Genomic DNA, 21,021 nt, shown 5'->3' with positions numbered 1-21,021 from the left:
AGAGATAATATATGTAAAGCTCCTCCCTAGTGCAAGACCTGGTGCATAGTAGTTACTCAAATAAGTAGCAGCTAAAAAAACTGCTTTTATTGAATGCATATTGATTACTGGTCTAAATAAATAGGAACTGATATCAACACAGATTAAAAGAAGTAGAAGCAGTGGGATTCTATGAATGAAGAATTGAATATATACTCATACCATATTTCATTGATGCTAGGGATGTTTTCTGACTTTATGAGGAGGTGTCAAGGGAAGATTTTCACACAACTGTGTATGACTTCAACTTGGCCAATGGCATTGTAAGATAGCATGAATTATAAGATGCATCCTGGTTTTATCATCTTAAAATGTGAAAAATCAATGAAAATAAATGATAGCTGGCTTCTCCCATAGGAAGAAAAATAAAATACACTAGGCAGGTCACGAAATACACTACCTACCTTACTACATACAATGGTAAAAAATGGTTAATGTTGGATTTTATTTTATTCCCCTTTTAAACATATTTCATTCACAAATCTGACTCAGGTGTTATTTGGAAAAAAATGGAATATTTAAAATTTTGAGGATGTTCTTCATGTGACAGAACAAGGACTACACAAAATAAGGACCTTACTTTTTTGTTCCATAGTAATTTTTGAGATGTAAGCAATACTGAAGTCCTTTAATGCCGAAAGAATAAAATTTTAGATTTTAAGTTAAAGCTAAACTTAGCTATTTTATGAATAGATTTTCCAATATTATTGTTTTAGTAAGCATATGTAAGAGATTCAGAAGTTCTTTTCTTTTCCTACATATTGGGGAAAATTATTTATTGGGGAGAGAAAAAGAAGCTGTTAGTCTGGTTCTACAAAAATAATATAGATTTGATTAGTCCAATCTGCCTCATATGGGAAACTGTCTCAGGTACGAGAATTGAAGAATTGTGGCTACTTAGACTGATAATTTTATTGATCTATATCTGATCACATTTCACTTGTAAGAGTCCATCCTTAATCTCATTTGCTGAAAAAATTTACTTTGATGAGTACCACACTACTGAATTTCATATGACCTTAAAAATTACTGTTGTTGAGGAGTTTACGTAAGATAAAAATCTAAATGTCCTCTGTACTCTTAATCATCTGTCTATTAAAGAAAAAGCCATTTAAGTTGGACAAAACACCTAGACAGTGCATACCATGCCAGGCACTACTCCAAGTACTTTATTTATACTAACTCATTTAATCCTCATAACATCCTATGAGAGAGATACAATACTGTGCCCGTTTTACAATAAGGAAACTGAAGCAGAGACATGAAGTAGTTGGCAAATGGTGCAGCCTGGAATCAGACTGAGAGTGTCTGGCTCCGGAACATGTGCTCTTCAATACTATGGTAAACTACTTCTCATATCACAGCATAATTATGGGCAGTTGATTTAATTCAGAATAAAAAGTTTGTTTTTTCATATTTGTTTAAACTTACGAACTCTAAACTGCTCACAAATAACTGATGACAGATCTCTGCATTTTATAAAGTTAAAGTATTCTATTTATTTGAAATAGATCATTTATAAGACGAAATTTGACCTCATCTGACCAGGTAATATAATATTCTACCATTTAAATAAAATGTTGCTTTTAAAAAGTAGGTTGAGTGATATACATACTCTTTAGCTTGTTATAGTGACTCTGACACCAGAGAATAGAGTGCCACATGCATTTACACTCATGGCCATTTACCATGTTTTCTCTTTATTCATTAAATAGTTAACTTAAATGTAAGTTAGAAAAACTTCAACTACAAAAATCAGATATTTATAAAAATATAGCATATGGTTTTATAGACAAATATGAAGTTTCTCAACATCATTTAAGTTTGTAAATCTGAATATGGGGATATGTTTAATTTTAAAACTGAAAATACAGTGTTAAAAGAGAATAAATGAAATCTTTTTTATGTTATAGGAATATGTTCATGGACAAATAATTCAATAAAACTATTTTGTTTCTCCAAGTCTACTCCAAATATAGGTGACTGAATAAGAAAGAAGTATGTCGAGTTTTCAAACAACATCTGGCATCTTAACTTCTGGAACTTAAAAGCAAGAAATCTGTTCTACTCTTTGTGTTGCAAAAGGCTTAGTACAGTTCCTTATGTACTCTAGGCACTTATTTACCAAAGGAGAATATTTGCATATTTCCAGTGCTATATTAAATGATATTCATAGTAATGAAGCCAAATGCACAGTAATTGTCTGAAATACTTTGTTAACAATCAGATTACATTCTTTTTCACTTTAATGTTAAGTGCATTAAATTTCGTATGAAGATAGATAATACTTGTATAATAAATATCAAACCTTTTACTTTACCATTGTGAGTAACCAAAACACTGCATTATTGAATCTTATTAGAAAACAGTTGAGTGTATTTTGTCTTCACGAACAATTAGTTGGATTGAATTTAATTGTCTGAGAATCAGTCCTTGCTTCATTAAAATGCACACACAGTCACGGACACTATCTATATGATCTCACCATATGCCACGTACATTACTGTACAAGCTGAAATGTTGATTATAAATTTAAAGTGACTGGTAAAGAAGAATGTACTGATGATTCTTATGCACCTTATATATTTTATAATATATAATTGCATATATATAATCGTATTGAGGTTTTGGGTGCTCTAATTCATTAATAAAGACATATAGAAATGTTTATTTTTTGTTATCACACAGAGTAGTAATAAGAATAATAAGAATTAGTGGTAAATTGTTCTTAAGAGAACATATTATTTGAAGATGATTCACTTCAAACTGCCAGCCAATTTAATGTCAGACACCTGTCAAATGGAGCAGACTGGCTCGGTTTTTTCATGTGAATCATGAAATATTTTCTCTGAAGTCCACTTTCAGTTTAAAAACAAAGATGGAATTTTGAACATTAGATTGAAAATAAGTATGTAACGATATTGTTAGGTGCCCACTTCACCTAATTTTTATGGCTTTGCATTTGTCACCTAACCACCACCAGGGAACCAGTGCCAGGCATACAAAGAAGAAGAGTCTCACCCTGTCTGCAAAAACCTCAGATAAATTTCAAACATTGTCTTCTCCACTTAAAAATGAGGAGCTAGGTGTGTGAAACTGGACTCAAGATGTATACAAGGGCTAAATATCTTTAAAGGTGTAAGTCTAGTGTATTAACTTAGGACCCTACTATGCACTGAAAATAGGATAGAAGCAATGGGAACCAAAAGGGGGGTGGGTCTTGAGAGAGGAAAATGATGATTCTCTGCATCTCTTGCCAAATATTACACTAGTTTTACTATCAAGGAGTAAAGAGGATAACTGAATATTTCATCAATTTCAATATAACAAAATGTAAAAATCTACTATGTGCAAATAAGTGTACTAAATATTTCAGGTAAAGTACAAAGCATTAGATTGAAAATAAGTATGTGGTGATATTGTTACAAGTCCATTATCCCATAAATTTTATAGCTATGTCTTTGTCACCAGCCAGTACGAGAGCTGTTAGGCATACACAGGGGAAGGGAGAGTCTCATCCTCTTGACAGAAAACTTCGTGTGAATTCCCAAAGGTCATCCAAAGAATATAGTTATTGAAAAATATTCGTCTTTGTGTTTTTCTTTTTGACACCTGACCCTTTTCCTAGTCAGTTAGAAGCAGCCATGTTGCTCCAAGAAGAATTCAAATTGTTACAGCAGAAATGCTTAAAGGAAGTTGACGTTTAGCTTGTGTTTCGACAATTGGTCTTTGAAATCTAGAGCAACACAAGTCTGGAGAATGGGACTTTGTCAAGAGGAAAAAAAAAATGGTCTTCTAAATCTCAAAGGTCTCCTTAAGAGGTGGACTCAAACAGAAAGAGTTCCTAGGAATAGATGAAGGAAACTCAAAGACCCAGGGGAAGACTCCAACAGACAGGAAGAGGAAGTGAGAGGCTTCTGTGATTCAGAAGAAGGAAGAGGAAGAGTAGGAAAATCAGATGACAGTGTCCCAGTTTTGAAGGAAGTGGGATGGGCAGCAGAACATCCAAACAAGTAAGGAGAGGTCCAAGAAAACTGTGGCTTTTATGATGCTGTAATGTCTACAAGCATCTCAGAGAAGTTTGGATTCAGCATGGTGCCAGCTGGACGGTGGCTTAGAAGGCAGGTGGTGAGCCCTGGCTCTCCTGAAGGGGCAAGGTGACCACACACAGAAGCCAGACTGGGAAAGCAGCTGGGCCTAAGAAGGATAGGCTGAGCCAGCAAGGAATGGAAGATACAAAGTCAGACAAGTCCCAGCACCCTGTAATACTAGAGAAGAGAGAACAGATGCATTTATGAGCCAGTGACTTAAACATAAGGTGATAAGAGTGGGTTCTTATGACCAGGATGGCAAGGGACTGGCAAGGCCAGTGAGGACCGGGAGAAAGAAGACCCCTTCCCACTGCCACTGCCTGCACATTAGCATCTTTCTCTTCCTATCTGTCATTGATTAGTGGAAGTGGAAAGGAAGAACAGCCCTTGATGGAAACTGAATGAGGTAATTCAAAATAAGGCTCTTTGAAACTGAAAGCTGTAGATATATTATTTTCATGTGCCAAGTTTGCTCCCCATTCTATCATTCACCAGCCTTCCTTCCTCAACTCCCCACACTCTGTGAAGTCATGAAAAAGTCTTTGTGCAGAAGATATCATCAGGAAGTCAAGACTCCTTACAGAGAACTAAGCATTTTTTGTGTGTATTATTTTGTAGCTATACTGGATAACGGCATCTGAAGAATGATCTATACAAAGGATGTATTTATTTTTTCTTAGTTTAGTACAGCACAGTTTCCCTTTCTTTCCCGTTTGCTGATTCTTAAGCTGTTCTAGTCTTACCTTTGTGCAAAAACCAGGATATTGAGATTTAATAGACATGCAAAGGTGGGAATATTGGTGGAGGGGTAGAAATTGTTTGAGTAGATAGGATTCTAGAACTTGGTAAACTAAGTTTCTTAGTTTTCATTGTCTTTATTGATGAAAATTTTGAAATTTCAACACAGCAGCAGAATAAATAGGCATCTGACCTTGTGTTTAACAATATGGCACATTTCACCTATTTCCATAAATTCTGTCAATACTTCTAAGTTATGTTTTTTTAAAACCTCTGGAAAACTAGGGAGGAGGTGATGATGCCCTCCAATTCTTCATGTTTATGACCATCATTTTCCGCCAGAATACTGCAACTTCCTAAAAAATGTTCTCTCTGCCTCCAGGATTATCCAACTCCAGCTCTTTTCTCCATATTGCAGTGAGGGTGAGTTTTCCTATACACCAATCTGAATTATGCTGCTCTCCTGCTTAAACAAGAATCAAGACTACACAATTTAACATGGTGTACAAGAGCATTAATGACGTGGACCTTGTTTGCTTCAGCCTCATCGTCAGCCCCCACGCCATACTCTCTCTCACCATCAGGTCTGTGCATATGCTGTTACCTCCTGTTTGGAATACTCTTCTCTTCCTGCCTTTGGCATTTTCTGATTCCGCATGCTTAGCTAATTATTAAACCACTTTTAGATCATAGCTTAGACCTTTTTCCAAGATGCCTTTGTCCACTCTTAAATTCAAGCTAGGTGCCCCTCTTAGGTGCTCCAAAGGCTCCCTGTACTTCCTCTACCATGACATTCGACATACAATATTGTAACTCTCTATCTACCTGTATCTAGTTCCCATCCAACTGTAAACTCAGAGAATGTAGGATTGCTGTCTAATGTATTCACTGCTTATCTTCACAATCTGGTTAAATGACTGGCATACCACACAATAATGCTTTGTAACTAGTTGCTGAAAATAAAATGACTCATAAAAAAGATAAATAAATTTAAAAAAATGACTCCTAAAGTAAGAGTTTTCAACTTTGCAAAAAAACCCACAATTTTTTGTTGTTGTTTTCAGGGCTTTTTTTCCTTCTGTTAACATAGATAACTGAGAGTCAGCTACTTTATGTTGATGTAAACTATTAATAAAAAGTTTGTAGTTTCAGAGTTGAAATGGATAATTTGGTCCTAACCTTTTTCCTCCCTCCCTTCCCCCTTCCTTCCTTCCTTCTTTCCTTTCTTCCTTCCTTCCCTCTTTAGTTCTTCCCTCCCTTCCCTCTTTTTCTCTTTCCTTCTCTTTTTGTCTCTCTCTCCCTCTCATTCTCCCCTCTCCTCTTTCTCTCCCTGCTTTTTAAGTGTTAAGACACCTAATTGATTGACAGCTAAACAGAAACTTAGAGCTCAGTGATTTTTTTTCTAAACTATGTAGCCTCAAATTAGAAAATGGACATCTTTCTTAAAAGCAAAAAACAAGGCTGTGAGCATAATTTATGTTTTATATGCTTGGATAGTGCGTGATTATTTCTCTAACATTTAGCATTGTCATCAATGTAGATAATCACCATGTTTTGTATCATTAGCATTATTGTTTCGCTCACTAATCAAGGGAAACATTTTAAGCTACTGTTTAGAGAAGTTCTCCATTTCACTTTTGTAAGTTATATTTACTTCTTGGAAAATATGAGGAACTTTTATATTTTTTTCTTTTTTTTTTTTTTCCAAATTCCAATGAAAAGCTTTTTTTAAAACTCTTTGCCCTGACTTTTCTTGTGGTTATGCATGCTTCAGAAAAAGTTAAAATGCACATAATACTCAGGTCATAAGAAGATACTTTATTGGTTAAAGTGATGAGTTCTAAAGACTGCTATGTGAAAATCTCTTTCTACCCCCAATTATATTAAATATAGGACTTAACCATTTTAAGTAAATTTTGGATACTATTTTTACCCTATAGAGAACAAGCAGAGCTGCTTATCTCTGTTTTGACGAGAATATGGTATGATTATATTAACTCTACATAAAACTTCTGGTGTTTCTCATGAATTTTAAAGCCCTTAGTATGATAGATGTCCATTGATTATTTTGCTACTATATATTTTAAAAATCAGTTTTTAATTTACCAAGTTAAAGCTGCACAAAAACCATCAAATCAGTGTGCACGTAATTGATACGCTACTCAGCAACCCTGATATGTCTTTGAATAGTAAACCATGAAGAAAACAAAGCAACTATTTCTTAATAGGAATACAGTTTAGTGGGGAGATACTTTAAAATATAAGCTTTTCTGAGGGAGGGGGTTAGTAAAAGACTAATGGCAAAAAGTTTTAAACCACTCCTTTCGATAAATATTTATAACAACAACAAAAACCTCTCACAGGTAAGTAAATTCCATAGAAAAAGAGATGTTAAGCTTTATATATAATTAACAAGAGGAAAACATTTAAGTAGGTTTCATTTAGAATAAGTTATGTTTGCTAAATTGGATATATTAGGATTTGATATATTAAGAGCAATTTCAAAAGATTATAAAAATAAGCTACAGTGTATGCCTGCCTTAACAACTATTTACAATACCATTTAAATATTTTGCTCAAATATATCTAAATGTTGACCGTTATACTGATGTCACACTGCAGTTAACAATTTAATTTTCTTTAAAGCAATGGACAGGGTAAGCTTTCTTAGCTGCTTAATTCACATTTCTCTGAAAGTCTTTTGTCAGTTAAAGCTTTCAACCAGCTAAAAGTAATCCTTTCCCCTTCTCTCCCTGAGTGGAAAGAAAGCAAACAAACACGTGTTTAACAGTAAGGTCAGCATGACATAAAGCAACAAGAGCCAGTAAACTGAAAATGAGGTTGACATTTTGGGACTAATCCAGCAGTCCTGTAATACTCTTCCAAACTCCACAGCTGCACAGGGCTGTGGACAAGCCTAGGCGCAGCCTCCAGGCAAGTGCCCGGAGCAATGACTTGGAATGTGATCAACTCCAAGAAGAGGAGCAGATCCCTTTGTATTTGTCTTTGCTTTGGCTATAGGATACTTAGGTAATGTACATGTTAAATCACTGCTACTATGAACTGCTGCTATTTAACTTATCATCAATGTCCTCCAAATTCTCAAATCTTCTCTAATGACAGGGAGGAATTATTAAAGAAAATTAGTAATTATTAAAGTAATTAAAGAAATTAATTATTAAAATAATTAAAGAACACTACTCTTGACTTTTTTTTTTTTTTCAAATTTTTAAGCCACCCTGTTTCATGCCTAACTCTGGAGGTACAGGTTTTATTGGCCCCAAGTAACTGATGGTCTGTAGGGACTTTTCCTGAACTTATATGGGGATGTGATCCAACCTGAATGCAATTATCTTGGCCCAGTTCACATTCTTGATTCATACTATGGATGTAGACCAAGCCAGGCTGGATTGGATTCCATAATATGAAGTAAGTAGTCATTTATTTTACTGCTTTTTATTCAATTTTTGGATTTGATAAGGACCAGGGAGTATGGAATAATGGTACATTAAATAGATAATGGATGCTAGATGGAGACAGAGACTGTCTTTCCACTAAACATTGAGTAAGGAAAATACAGCGAAACCACAGAAATCAAGCAATTTTCTCTTCATTAAAATCATTACATGATTTAGTCTAGTGTGGATAAGCAATTTAGGACTTGGCAAACTTGTAAGATTTTCTGCCTATGTATTTCCTGTAAAATTTGAGATGTGAAAATTCCCCCTATCCAATGGGTATTTAAAAGGCATACTTTGAGGAAAAGATAGTTACGCCCTTTCTTGGGTTGTCTGCTTGTCCATTTAACTTTATCAGTAGAGACATGGTTGTTGAATTCTTGAGTATAAAAATGAGGTATCTTTAAATTTAAAAACAAATTTTTTAAAAAAAATTTTGAGTGCTTATACATAATGCTCTGGAGATTGTAAAGATACTTAAAAGGATTCATATTCTATCCTGAAATCTGGTGTGTAAAGGGTAAATGTACATGAGAGAAATTGCTCAGGTATTCACAGAAAAAACTCCAGAAATTTAATAGCTATCTCACCAAAGGAATGCAAGATCAAGGCAGATATAAAGATCTCTCCTGGGAATTTTATACCATAGTCTTAAGGATAGAAAGTTATTTTGGGAGTTGATGACTTTATCATGATTTCTAGGCCCATTGTTCCTTTTTGAAGAATTAGTACCATAGTAAAAATAATCTAACCATGTAGTATATAGCACAGATTTTTGGAAGGGCTGTGTTTTAGTCAAGCTCTCTATATTTTAAAGAAATACTTTTTTAAAAAGGTCAAAATCAGTACTATTACTCTTAATATTATAATCAAAGGGCGATAGGCTCTTTAGATTTTTGATTAAGCAGGCCTCACTCAAAAGACTATATTTTTTTCAGAGGAAGAAATTAATTGAAGACTTTTGAGCTCTAATTTCAAATCAAATATATTAAATATGTATATGTACATACAGATAGCAATAAAGCAACTTCATTTTCTAGATTCCTTGATTTCACTATAGAATATACCAGATTAATTTGATAAAATCATAACCAGAAGTATGGCTTAATGAAAACATAATAATAGCAGTTACTATTTCTGAACACCTGTACACTTTTTCATTTTCATTTCCATTAACCACAAAACAATTAGCAAGGCAGGTTTAATCAGAGAGGTTAATGACTTGCTCAAGCTCATCCAGGTACTAAATGGCAGAGAAATGGAGTGCAGGCCTGTTTCAGCTCTCTACATGGTACTCATTGTCAAATATATCACTGTAGCTGTAGATAATTTAGAAGTTACAGGTTGACCCGGTATGGCTATTTGAAAGGCATTGTTTTTGTAGAAAACGTGTTGACCACTGTATTTGCATATTATCTGTGTTTGCAACAAATTATTTTAATGTTAAATGTGAAAAATAATAGTACTGCCCAATATAAAATTGCCATGTTTTTTAATAAAAACACAATTGTTACGTAACAACTGACACTGGAGGTATAATTGCTTCAGACTCAAATGGCTTCTCAAACCTTTTTAAGAGAAATATTTTTATTAACCCAATAATCTATTTCAGTACCCTTCAAGTATTTTCTGATATATAACCTGTCTTCTTATGATTTAATTTCACTTTAGAGCCACCAGAAAGAACATGACCTATAAAATTAAGATAAAGGTTATGGCTACTACATAGCAATGGAGACATTAGTTGGCAGGAATTTGTAGAGAAAAAGATTTAGAGGCTAGATATCTTCCATTTGGTGATGTCACGTTCTTTTCCAAAAGCTTTCTTTCATTTTTTAAACCTTAACCTGAAATATTAAATCCTAGTATTTAGACATCTAGGTTTTCTTGTGCTAACAGCAGGCACTCAATAAATATTTATTGAATGAAATCAGAGATGAGAAAATTTTGTATACTGAGGTTTATAATACAAAACAATTTAGGGCTACTTAAATATAAGAAACAATTGTGTTTGTGGAATTTTTCTTAGGGAGGGAACTAATACGCCATTCCGTTTTAAAATTTAGAACAAGGAGCATAAATTGTGTTCTTAATAAATAAATAATGTACTTATATTCTCCTATGTTATAGTCAGTACAAGGAGAGAGCTCACAAAGTAGGAAGGAAAGTTGGAAAATTTTAAGAGATGAAGTTAGGGAGCATGGGAAGAGAACATGATAAAGCCATGTGTACAGAAATATGCCCCGATGTAACAAAAGAAAGAGAGATCCATGGCGATACCAAACCCAGAGAACATGTCATTCAACTCCCAGCCGAGGAACGCTATTGTCCTATCTCAAAGTGGCTCTCAGACTAGTAGTAGAGTAACAATACAGAATAACCCACTATTGTGATCCAGATGTGCCAAAAATACATGCAGATTCTTAGGAGGAAACAAGTCACTATCTGGAAGATGCAGGGAACACACGACAGAAGTAATGTTTGGCTGAGTCTTGAAGGTTGAGATAGGACTGGTATCAAAGGGGGGAAATTAAGGCAGAAGACTGGTGGTAAAAAGATTTGTGTGGCTGGAACATAAGATGAATGTATTACAGAGGAAAATAAAGAGAGTAAAGTTACAGAAATTGATGCTTCAACACCATTTCAGAGTGACTATCATGTGCCTGCATTAATAAGAAGAGTGGACCAATTAAAATATAATCTCTGAGGATGGAGCCCAGGAAAGGGTATTGTTAAAAATCTCCCCTGGAGACCGTAATGTGCAGCTATAGTTGAGAAGCACTGCAGTAGGTGACTGGAAGTCAGTGAACATTTTCATGTGAGGTAATGGCAAAATTAGATCTTTTTAGGAAAATAACTTTGGCCTGGAGAATGGAGACAGAATGAGTCTGTGTGTTTAAGACTTTGAAGGACTAAAGAGCAGTCCACAGTCTATTATAATACATATGTAGTCACAGAAAAAGACATGTAGATAGACATACTAAGGAACAGACCATTTTTATACTAATGTTAAGACTATTGGGAATTCTTGGGTTAAACTCTTATTGAAAGTTATAACCAAGCATTATAAAATTTGTATATTATCAATTTGCCACATGGACCTAAAGAACCCAAGCCAAGGGCCCTGGTTGGAACTTGTTTTAATCCCTATTTCACATCCCTTATGAGGATTCACTGTTTACACACGCTCTATAGTTAATTCATTTTGAAAACTGAAGAAGTTATTGGCAAGAAACAGTTATGGTAAGATTATCATGCCAATTTTTTTGATCAGATGAAATCACTTTATCTTGTTTTGGGGGTCATATTACTATTCATTAAGATTATTCTATATTACTTTCCCTTGGTAAACTGCAAGTATTTATCAGTTGAAGGGAATGGGTAATTTAAAAATGCATTAAGAAATCAGACTCTTCAGTAAATGTTTTCTATATTGTTTTCAGAGTTTCTTTGATTTTCTCATTAACGACTATTAATCTGCATAAGGTAGAATATTTTATTTGTAAGGTAACGTCCAATTTTAAAGAAATTTTAAAAAAGAATTATCTACTAGTTTCTCCAAGCTGTTAAAAATTATATATATATATGCTTAAAATTTGTATAAATGATTTTACCTAGGAAAAAAAGTTATAGGTTTTGATTTTTACCAGTGGTTCTTCCTGTTTTATGTGTGTGTGTATTTTATTTTTTTTAATGGATCTCCAGTGACACCTCAGAAAAGAACTCTTGTTTGTCTCCTAAAGGGTTATTTTCAGCTCATATAACAAACTGAATGGTGGGTTTTCTAGTTATTGTAATTGGCTGTATTATTTTCAGCCAGTTTCTAGTGTTTCCTGAAATATCTCTTAGATTGGATCAGAGACACTCAACATTTTTAAACTGTGATTTGTCCAATATGTCCTACTGAGTGGAGAAAGAAAGTAATATTTCTCTCTTTTTTTTACTTCCCTCCTTTTTTTTTCTTCCCACCTTTCCTCCCTCCCTGCTTGCCTGCCTTCCTTTCTTCTTTGATTTGAGAAGTGAATAAGAAGCTCTCACCGAAAGGAACATTCTACTGGAAAGTTATTATTACACCAATATTAACGGTGAGACTCAGTAAGGTTAAGTGACTTTCCACACGCCCTAGATGTAAGGAGTGGAGTTAGGCCACAGACTCTCTGACTTCCAACTTCCTATTTCGATACAGAATACCTTATTACAGGACAATTCCCAAAAAAAGATTAGTGAAATACTACAAAACCCATAATGCTCTTGTCATAATGCTATGGCTCTCCTTAATAACTTTCTTAGAGATTTGTGTTTCCAATCTGGGAAACAGTCTTAACATATAAGCTGGTTATCCTAGTTTGAGGAGCATCAATCTATTTCAAGAATTTTAAACTCTTTTTCTGTATATTTTTTGCATTAAAAACACTTTGGAGAATCTGATTAAGGTTATAAATTTCCTTCTCATGAAAATGTATATACACTCATATAGACAGAATTTTGCATACCATTTTAAGGTTTCATTTTTGTAAATATAATTAGGGAACCAAAGGGAGCTATATAGAAAGAACATATAATAACTTTTTATTTTTATGTATAAGATTTTTTTTTCTCTACGGTAGAAGATTTGTTATATGTGAAAGTTAAAAATCTCACCTAAATGGTATGAAATGATATGAATAAGATTAACTTTAACAATCAACCTAATACTTTTCCAATCTTGTAAACTCTAAAAGAAAATATGGGTACACGAAAACACTAAAAATTCAAATTATGCTTTATAGAGGAAATCAATTAAACCTCACAACTTTTATCTGAAATTTACACAGTACGATATGTTATAAATGTAAGGCTTTGAGAAGAACATTGTAAAAACTCGAGACCTCATAATCCTGACCAAAACAAAAACAGACAAAATTTAATTTTTTAAAGATAAAAACGGCATTCACTTTTTATGAAAGAGAAGAGGTTTCACCATCCCTGCCAAGATCTTGGGTAATTGTGCAGCAATAACCTCAGACATCATTTCTGGAAATTCAACACTCAGTGCCCGGGACTGGATAAATGTATTCAAGCAGTACAGGTGAAGTTGTTTGACAAGCTGTTGGTTTAACAAATGGATAAGAAACATGTAAGAAAAATAATATATTCATATACTATACAAACATGGCAGCTTATTTTTTTAATAATAGAAATACTTAAGATGTTTTTTTCTTACTGAACTGAAAACATCTCCCTCCACTTTCTAGCATAATATGTAAAATATTACATACTCATGACAAAATATCCTAATATATAGAAAGATTTAAAGAAATGAAAGTATTCTGTAATCCCACAGGATAACCAGTGTGAACATTTTGGTATATTTCAAGGGTTTTTTTTAATACATACTCAGGTATACACACAATATACACACATGTATATATATTTCCATAAATGAAATTATTTTATAGTCTATTTCTTAATCCAGCTTTTTCATATAACAACATATAGACAATATATAGACTCTTCTATTTCAGTACAAACAACCCAGCATAATCCATTTTAATCTAATTTTAATTTTGTCAAAGTAATTCATGTACATAATTTTGAAAGTCAGCTAGTACTGGAAGACCTATACCAACAAAAGCAACAGCAGCAACAAGACAGATGTAACCACTTTAAACTTCTTTAGCCTGTGTCATTTGATATTTATCTGTGTATTTCTAATAAATTTTATTTTCCAAAGTTTACATTATTAAGTTTCTATTAAATGAGTATTTAGCTCTCTTGTACTATATACCCCCCTCCTCAACTACACACACTTTCTCTTCTCTCCATTCTCTATATAGTTATATCTCAATTTTTGGCTAAATCGATATCTAACATTTATATTACAAAGATTTTTGTTTCCTACTGGATTACATTTTCTTTGTTATATGACTTACTTTAATTTTGCTAGGGCTAATCACCTTATGTTTCTGTTCCTTTGTTTTTTCTATATCACAAAGCCATAGGCAAATTTTCTGACAGAATTGTAAAGACTCACTTCAATATGTTCATGCAATTGGTAATAGCACAGTTCCATTTTTTTCTTGGTATTAGTGTCCTGAAATCCTCTTCATTAGTTAGTGTGCTGGGACAGCCCTTTGCATCTCTCTTGGGTTGAATCTTCTACTTTGGCTTACTCCAGTGTTTTGTTGTAAGAAATCCTGCAGGTGCCCTTGAGAAAGTTTGTATTTGAGGTAATCTCTATGAGATCTTGCAAGTCTGAAAATACTTTTATGATGCCATCATATTTGTTTGATGGTTTGGCTGGTAAAAAAACTTGTTGAAGATTTTTCTTTCCTTGAACATTCTGAAGGTATTGCTCCATTGTTTTCTGGGTTCCAGTACTGCTATTGAGAAGTCTAACATCATTCTGAATCCTGATGATTTGATGTGACTTATTTCTTTTTTCATTGGTATATTTTATGATACCCTCTTTATTCCAGGTATGCTGAAATTTTACAATGTGCCTTGGTTCAGTTGTGCTGTGCCTGTATACTGGGCCCTTACACTCAGAAAACTCATATCCTTCAGTTCTAGCAACTTTTCTTTTATGATTTCTTACATAATTTCCTCACCTTGATTTTCTCTCTTCTTTCTTCTGGAAATTACTACTAACTGGAGAATGGAACCCCATGGATTAATCCCCTAAATTTGCTATCTCTCTACTTTTTCATATCTTTATCTTTTTTGTTATATTTTTCTGGGTTTTCCTGAGATTTATATTTCCTGAGTTTTATATTTATATTGAATTTTTAATTTCTGCTCTTCTTTAATTATCCAAAAGTGTTTTCTTGCTAAATGTTCCTTTTTAAATGTTTTCTATTCTTGTTTCATGGATGCAACATCATTTTTATTTCTCTGAATATCTTAATTTTTTGAAGCTTTCTTCTATTTTCTGCACTCTTGCTTTTTCCTTTAAGTTATATTTTTTCCTGTTTATTTTGCTCTCTGCCTTACATTTTAGAGGCTTTATCTAAATCGCTAATAATCTTGGCTGTCAGTTCATATTCAGCAGTGAGGCCTCAAATTTGACCTGGTGAGTAGAGAGTTTTTTTATGCTTTGTTGTTATTTTAGTGTGGTTTCTGAACACAGTAGTGATAAAAGCTTGTATGCAATATGTCTCGACTAACCCCATATAATTTTATTTACCCAGTTTTGGTGTCAGGTATTTCTAGGGTTTTTTCCTCTTGTATAGGGAATGATGCATACATATCTTAAATACTTGTCTAATTATTTATTTAAGATAAGTCCTAAAAAGTGGGAATTTGAAAAGCACACAAACTTTAACTACTGCTACATGCTGCCAGATTGTCCATTAGCATTGTTACTGACTTATAACTCCATCCAAAATAGTATGAGAGTCTTATTCTCCACAACCATATCTTTGCTTTTCCTATATACATAAAATCTTTTCTAGCTTAAGACAAAAACATTTGAGAGCATATTCAGAAAAATATATCACAATTCCTATCAACCATTAAATTACTCTCAAATTATACAAATACTAGTAAAAGGGTATTTGGGTGATCTACATTGAAAATGAAAAAAGCATAATATAAATTCTGAGCAGTATGATGCAGGTTTTTAAAATGTAAGTACAAATATAAATTTGAAGAAAACAAATGAAGTAAAATTTATATTTCACATTTAAGAAGTTATAGATATAATTCAGAAAATAATCATTAATATTCTAGAAAACAAAATACTTACATCATGCAAGTTATCAAGAAGTTTCGTAAGTTGGTAGAAACGCTGTGAGCTAGGGACAACTCCTTTTTGCCTCAAACCAATTGCCTTGATGAGCTCTCTAATGTAGCTTGATCTCATCTCTTCAAACTGGCTTTGACTTCTTAGTCCTTCCAAAGGAACTTCAAGAAGATAATTACAAGTGGCAGTTATGTTTAAAAAAGATGACACTAGCAGTTTATAATATAAATTTCTGAGCTGTATAATGATTTATTTTGATTTGCAACTCTAGATACAAACATCTTAAATAGGAAAAGTTTTAGAACATGTAAACTTCTAGTTCTTTTGAAGAATATGATAAGAACAACTAGGTAAGTTAAAGAACATTTCAGCTTACCTATTTTAGAGCTATTAGCATTTGCTCAAAAGAGCACCTGACATTATTCTACATTCCTGTCTAAAATACTTAGTTTGATTTAGTTTACACCTACATGTATGCTGGATATTTTTTGTCTTTGTCTCCTTCCTGCTGATATGAGAGAAAGCCATTGATATTTGAATTTTCTCTTATATTCAGCCACTTGGTTTTACTCTATTTTATTTATTCATTTATTTATATTTTTAAATCTAACAGCTTTTGATTTTTTTTTCGGTATAAGACAATACTATATTCAAATAACAGCTTCATTTTCTCTTTTCCAACAGTTGTAGCTCTCATTTCTGCTTCATGGTTCAATGCATTGTTTAAGACTTCCAGAACAATATTAAAAAATAATAGTAATGGTAAATACCCCTGTTTTGTTGCTGATTTTACTGAGAATGCCTCTCATTCCTATTATGATGTTAACTGGTAATTTATATATCTACCTCTGAAATCTTTAATTCATACATCCAAATGTTGGGCACAACTTCCTACTCTTATGACTAGTTCTCTTGTTTTCACTACATAGTCAATTTACCTATTGCTTTTCTCCTAAATCTTTTTGGTCCTTCTGTTGTCACTTGTCTGAGATGTCCTGGTTGATTTCTTTAGCAACTCTATTAACAGAACTCCCAATTTCCTTCTTTCCTTTTACTTTGGTCTCACTTGTCCTACAAACAAATCTTCAAACTGAAGTGAAGTTTCTGACTTTTTCTGCAACTACATCCAGATTGCTGAAAGAAAAATCACATAATCTCTGGATTTATGATCTTGACCCTTAGCAGTATTTCTATAGAGAAGTGTACTTCATTTGAGCAAAGCCAACCATATGTGTCCGGCAAAGGGAAATAAATAATCCTTTTTCAAAAACTCCTACTTTATTCCCTCTACCCGAATCAGACCTTGGCTTCCACTTCCCTTGGAAAAAAGACGGCCACAGATAACAAACCGATAGAAACCAAAAGTTAATTCTTTGGTTTTGAGTTTTCAAGAGCTCACACCCTGAGTATAAAAGGGATTTAGAAAGGTAATCTTGGCAATATGAGATTTTTGCTCCAACTGAAAACTTAACTGTTGTACATACATTTGTATGTATATGCTATGTGTATCTATGGTCTTGTCCCTTTACTTCATATGGCAGCTATTTTTTTTGATTTACCATTTTAACCTTTTATTACTTAAAAAAAAATTTTTTTTTTTTGGCTGCACCATATGGCATGTGGGATCTTAGTTCCATGCCCCCTGCATTGGAAGCTCAGAGTCTTCACCACTGGACCACCAGGGCAATCCCTATAGCAGTTATTTTAAACATCCATGACTCTTTTTACACTTCCCAACCAATCCTCAAATCTCTATCACTCTTAAACATGACTGTAAAATTATTTTTTCTTCTGATTACTGAAGTACTGTCTTTTCATTGGGCTTTAAAGAGTTGGAAAACTAGTAACCCAAAGCCCTCAGTCTATCCATCTAAATGTTTAGGACCAGACTTGAACCAATTATCCTCTTTACAAGAGAAGCGGGCGTAATTCCACACTGCCTCACTCTTTTAGTATCAACACTAACAACATGCTCCTAGGATATGATAATCTAATCACTAGGCTCTCATCCTATGCTCCTGGGATATCTCTGAAAATTATCCTCCTCTCCTACTCTCTTCCCTAGATTTCAGATCTATGATGAACCAGCTCTCCAAAAAATTTCTATTTCCTTTGAGCTCTTTACATTAATTCATTGTTTTCTTAATTATTACACCCAGCATTACATGATTGGAGAATTTTCTCTCAGATTCTTATTGATTCCACATGTGGGTTTTTAGGATTTCTTGTAAATATATTAGTGGCAAGTGGGAGAGAGTGAGTGAAGGGCAGTTAGCCAGATGCTATTTCAGATAAGAATACTTTAAAAAAAGAATCCTTTTTTTTTTGGTTTAGCTAATTTAAAAATAATGTGTATTCATTGGAAAAATTTTAGAAAATACAGAAAATACATGGAAAATTACAAGTCACCTGAGATCCTACAATCCAATATTTCAGGACATTTCCTAATATTATATTGAGAACATTTACTTATATCATTCAAAATTCTTCAAAAATGAATGTTTTAATTCAACATAAAATTTCATATCACAAAAATGTGTAGGACATACAATTTATTTAATTGTTTTATCATTTGACATTTGGAATATTTTACTAATCTAAATACTTATGATGAATGTCTTATTTTTTATGGATATATTCTTAGAAGTAGAATTATTAGAGTAAAAGGTATTACCTGTCTTAACACAGATAATATACATTTCTAAACTACTTCTTACTAGTTAACTGTTGTGTGCTTTGTACTGAGTATTTTCATTTTAGGTAATCTTTGCTTTTTATAGAGAAAAATAAAATACCATCTCATTTTCACTTCTCTATTAGTGAGGTTGAACAATTTTCTTAAGCTTTTTAGTGACTTTTTTCTGTTTTGTATTTGTTTATAGTGATCTAAGCTGTATTTTAAATATTCTTCTCAGTCTGTGGTTTAAAGCCTAGTTTTAAAATATTTAATCAGTTTTTAATCAGTAACTTTATTAGGGCAAAGAGTACTGCCCAGGCAATCCAAATTTTGCTATGCTCCAGGCAAACACTTTCAATTACTTCAACTATTTCTTTTGATCTTTCCTTCCATAGCTTTAAATAACATCCTTATAAAGCTGATCCTTGAGTTTTTATTTTTAACTTTTGACTTTCCAGTATGGAAAATGGGGCTGTAGCTCTATTTCCATATTCCAGATCTACTATTACCCCCACACCACAAACACACTCACACATGTAGAACTTCCTATTCCTCCTCTTCCTAATATCATTTTCCTAATATTGGTTAGATCAATATTCAGTGTTTACTACTTTAGCTATGCAAAATACTACTACAGTCAAGTCATATAGCATTTACTATGATTTCTTTTCTTTTCTAGTATAATATTTTGTTTTTCTGAGAGTAAGTAACCATATTGATGGGTGTGAAGTGGTATCTAATTGTGTTTTTTATTTGTGTTTCTCTAATGACTAGTGATGCTGAGCATTTTAATGGCTGTTTGTAAACCTTCTTTTGAGAAATGTCTATCAAGACCTTTATTTATTTTTAAATTGGTTTATTTTTTTATTGTTGAATTGTAGAGGTTCTTTATGTCATCTGGATATTAATACTGTTACCTTAGCAGATATATGATTTTCAATATTTTCACCAGTTCAATGGATTGCCTTTTCTTTGTGTTGTGTCCTTTGATAAACAGAGGTTTTAAATTTTGATAAAGTCTATTTATCTTTTTCTTTTGTTGCCTGTGTTTTGGGTGTTATATCCAAGAAATCACTGCAAAATCCAATGTCACAAAACTTTCCCTCTATGTTTTCTTCCAAGGGTTTCATAGTTTTAGCTCTTAGATTTAGTTCTTTGATTTATTTCAAGTTAATTAAGATTTTTGTGGAAATATAGTTGATGTACAATATGTTAATTTCAGGTGTACTACATAATGATTTGACATTTGCATACATTATGAAATTATCACCACAATCAGTATAGAAAACATCTGTCTCCATACAAAGTTATTACTTACAAAGTTATTATATTACTGGCAATATTGCTTATGCTGTATATTATATGCCCTGGCTTATTTATTTTGTAATTGGATGTTTGTACCTCTTAATCCCCTTCACCTATTTTGCTCCCTATTCCCTCCCCTCTGGCAACCACCTATTTGTTCTCAGTATCTATGAGTCTGTTTTCATTTTGTTTTGTTTGTTTTGTTTTTTAGATTCCACATGTAAGTGAGATCACATAATATTTGTCTTTCTCTGAATTATTTCACTTAGCACAATACCCTCTAGATCCATCCATGTTGCTGCAAATGGCAAGATTTCTTCTTTATGGCCGAGTAATATTCCATTATATATTGCCCTATATATATATATATATATATATATATATAATTATGGACATATATATATGGACACTTAGATTGCTTCCATATCTTAGCTATTATAAATAGTGCTGCAATGAACAGTGGTATGCATATATCTTTTCAAATTAGTGTTTTTGTTTTCTTCAGGTATATACCCAGAAGTGAAATTGCTGGACCATATGACAGTTCTATTTTTAATTTTTTGAAGAAATTACATACTATTTATCATAGTGGCTGTACCAACTTAAAATCCTACCAATGGTGCACAAGGGTTCCCTGTTCTCCACATTCTCGCCAACATTTATTTGTTGCTTTTTTAATGATAAGCCATTCTGACAGGTGTGAAGTAGTATCTCATTGTGGTTTTGACTTGTATTTCCTTGATGATTAGGGACATTGAGCATTTTTTCATGTATCTGTTGGCCATCTGAGTATCTTCTTTGGAAAAATGTCTCTTCAGGTCCTCTGTCCATTTTTAAATCAGGTTGTTTGTTTTCTGATATTGAGTTGTATGAGTTCTTTGTACATTTTGGATACTAACTCCTTATCAAATACAGAATTTGCAAATATCTTCTCCCATTCAGTAAGATACTTTTTCATTTTGCTGAAAGTTTCCTTCACCTTGCAAAGCT

At 33.0% G+C, this 21,021-nt stretch overlaps 2 protein-coding genes across 3 annotated transcripts in view; one reads left to right on the top strand and one right to left on the bottom strand.

Moving 5' to 3' along the window:
* The window catches only part of ARHGAP42 (Rho GTPase activating protein 42), a 330,059-nt gene that overhangs the window by 301,800 nt on the left and 7,238 nt on the right, over positions 1-21,021 (top strand). The gene's annotated exons all lie outside the window — the stretch shown is intronic.
* PGR (progesterone receptor) overlaps positions 12,587-21,021 on the bottom strand; it is a 99,970-nt gene continuing 91,535 nt past the window's right edge. The window contains exons 7-8 of one of the 2 annotated variants that reach the window (XM_029209697.1): positions 16,053-16,210; positions 12,587-13,412 (exon numbers count right to left, since the gene is read on the bottom strand). In XM_029209697.1, the coding sequence (XP_029065530.1) occupies positions 13,257-13,412; positions 16,053-16,210 (314 nt within the window). In that variant the 3' untranslated portion in view covers positions 12,587-13,256. The remainder of the gene's footprint in view (positions 13,413-16,052; positions 16,211-21,021) is intronic. The other variant, XM_029209698.1, reaches the window with a different exon arrangement.

This window comes from Monodon monoceros, unplaced genomic scaffold, assembly GCF_005190385.1.
Source record: "Monodon monoceros isolate NGI ecotype Baffin Bay Population unplaced genomic scaffold, NGI_Narwhal_1 Super_Scaffold_7, whole genome shotgun sequence".
Lineage (NCBI taxonomy): Eukaryota > Metazoa > Chordata > Mammalia > Artiodactyla > Monodontidae > Monodon > Monodon monoceros.
The sequence above is the reverse complement of the archived record's forward strand: the minus strand, read 5'-3'. Positions and strand labels throughout refer to the sequence as shown.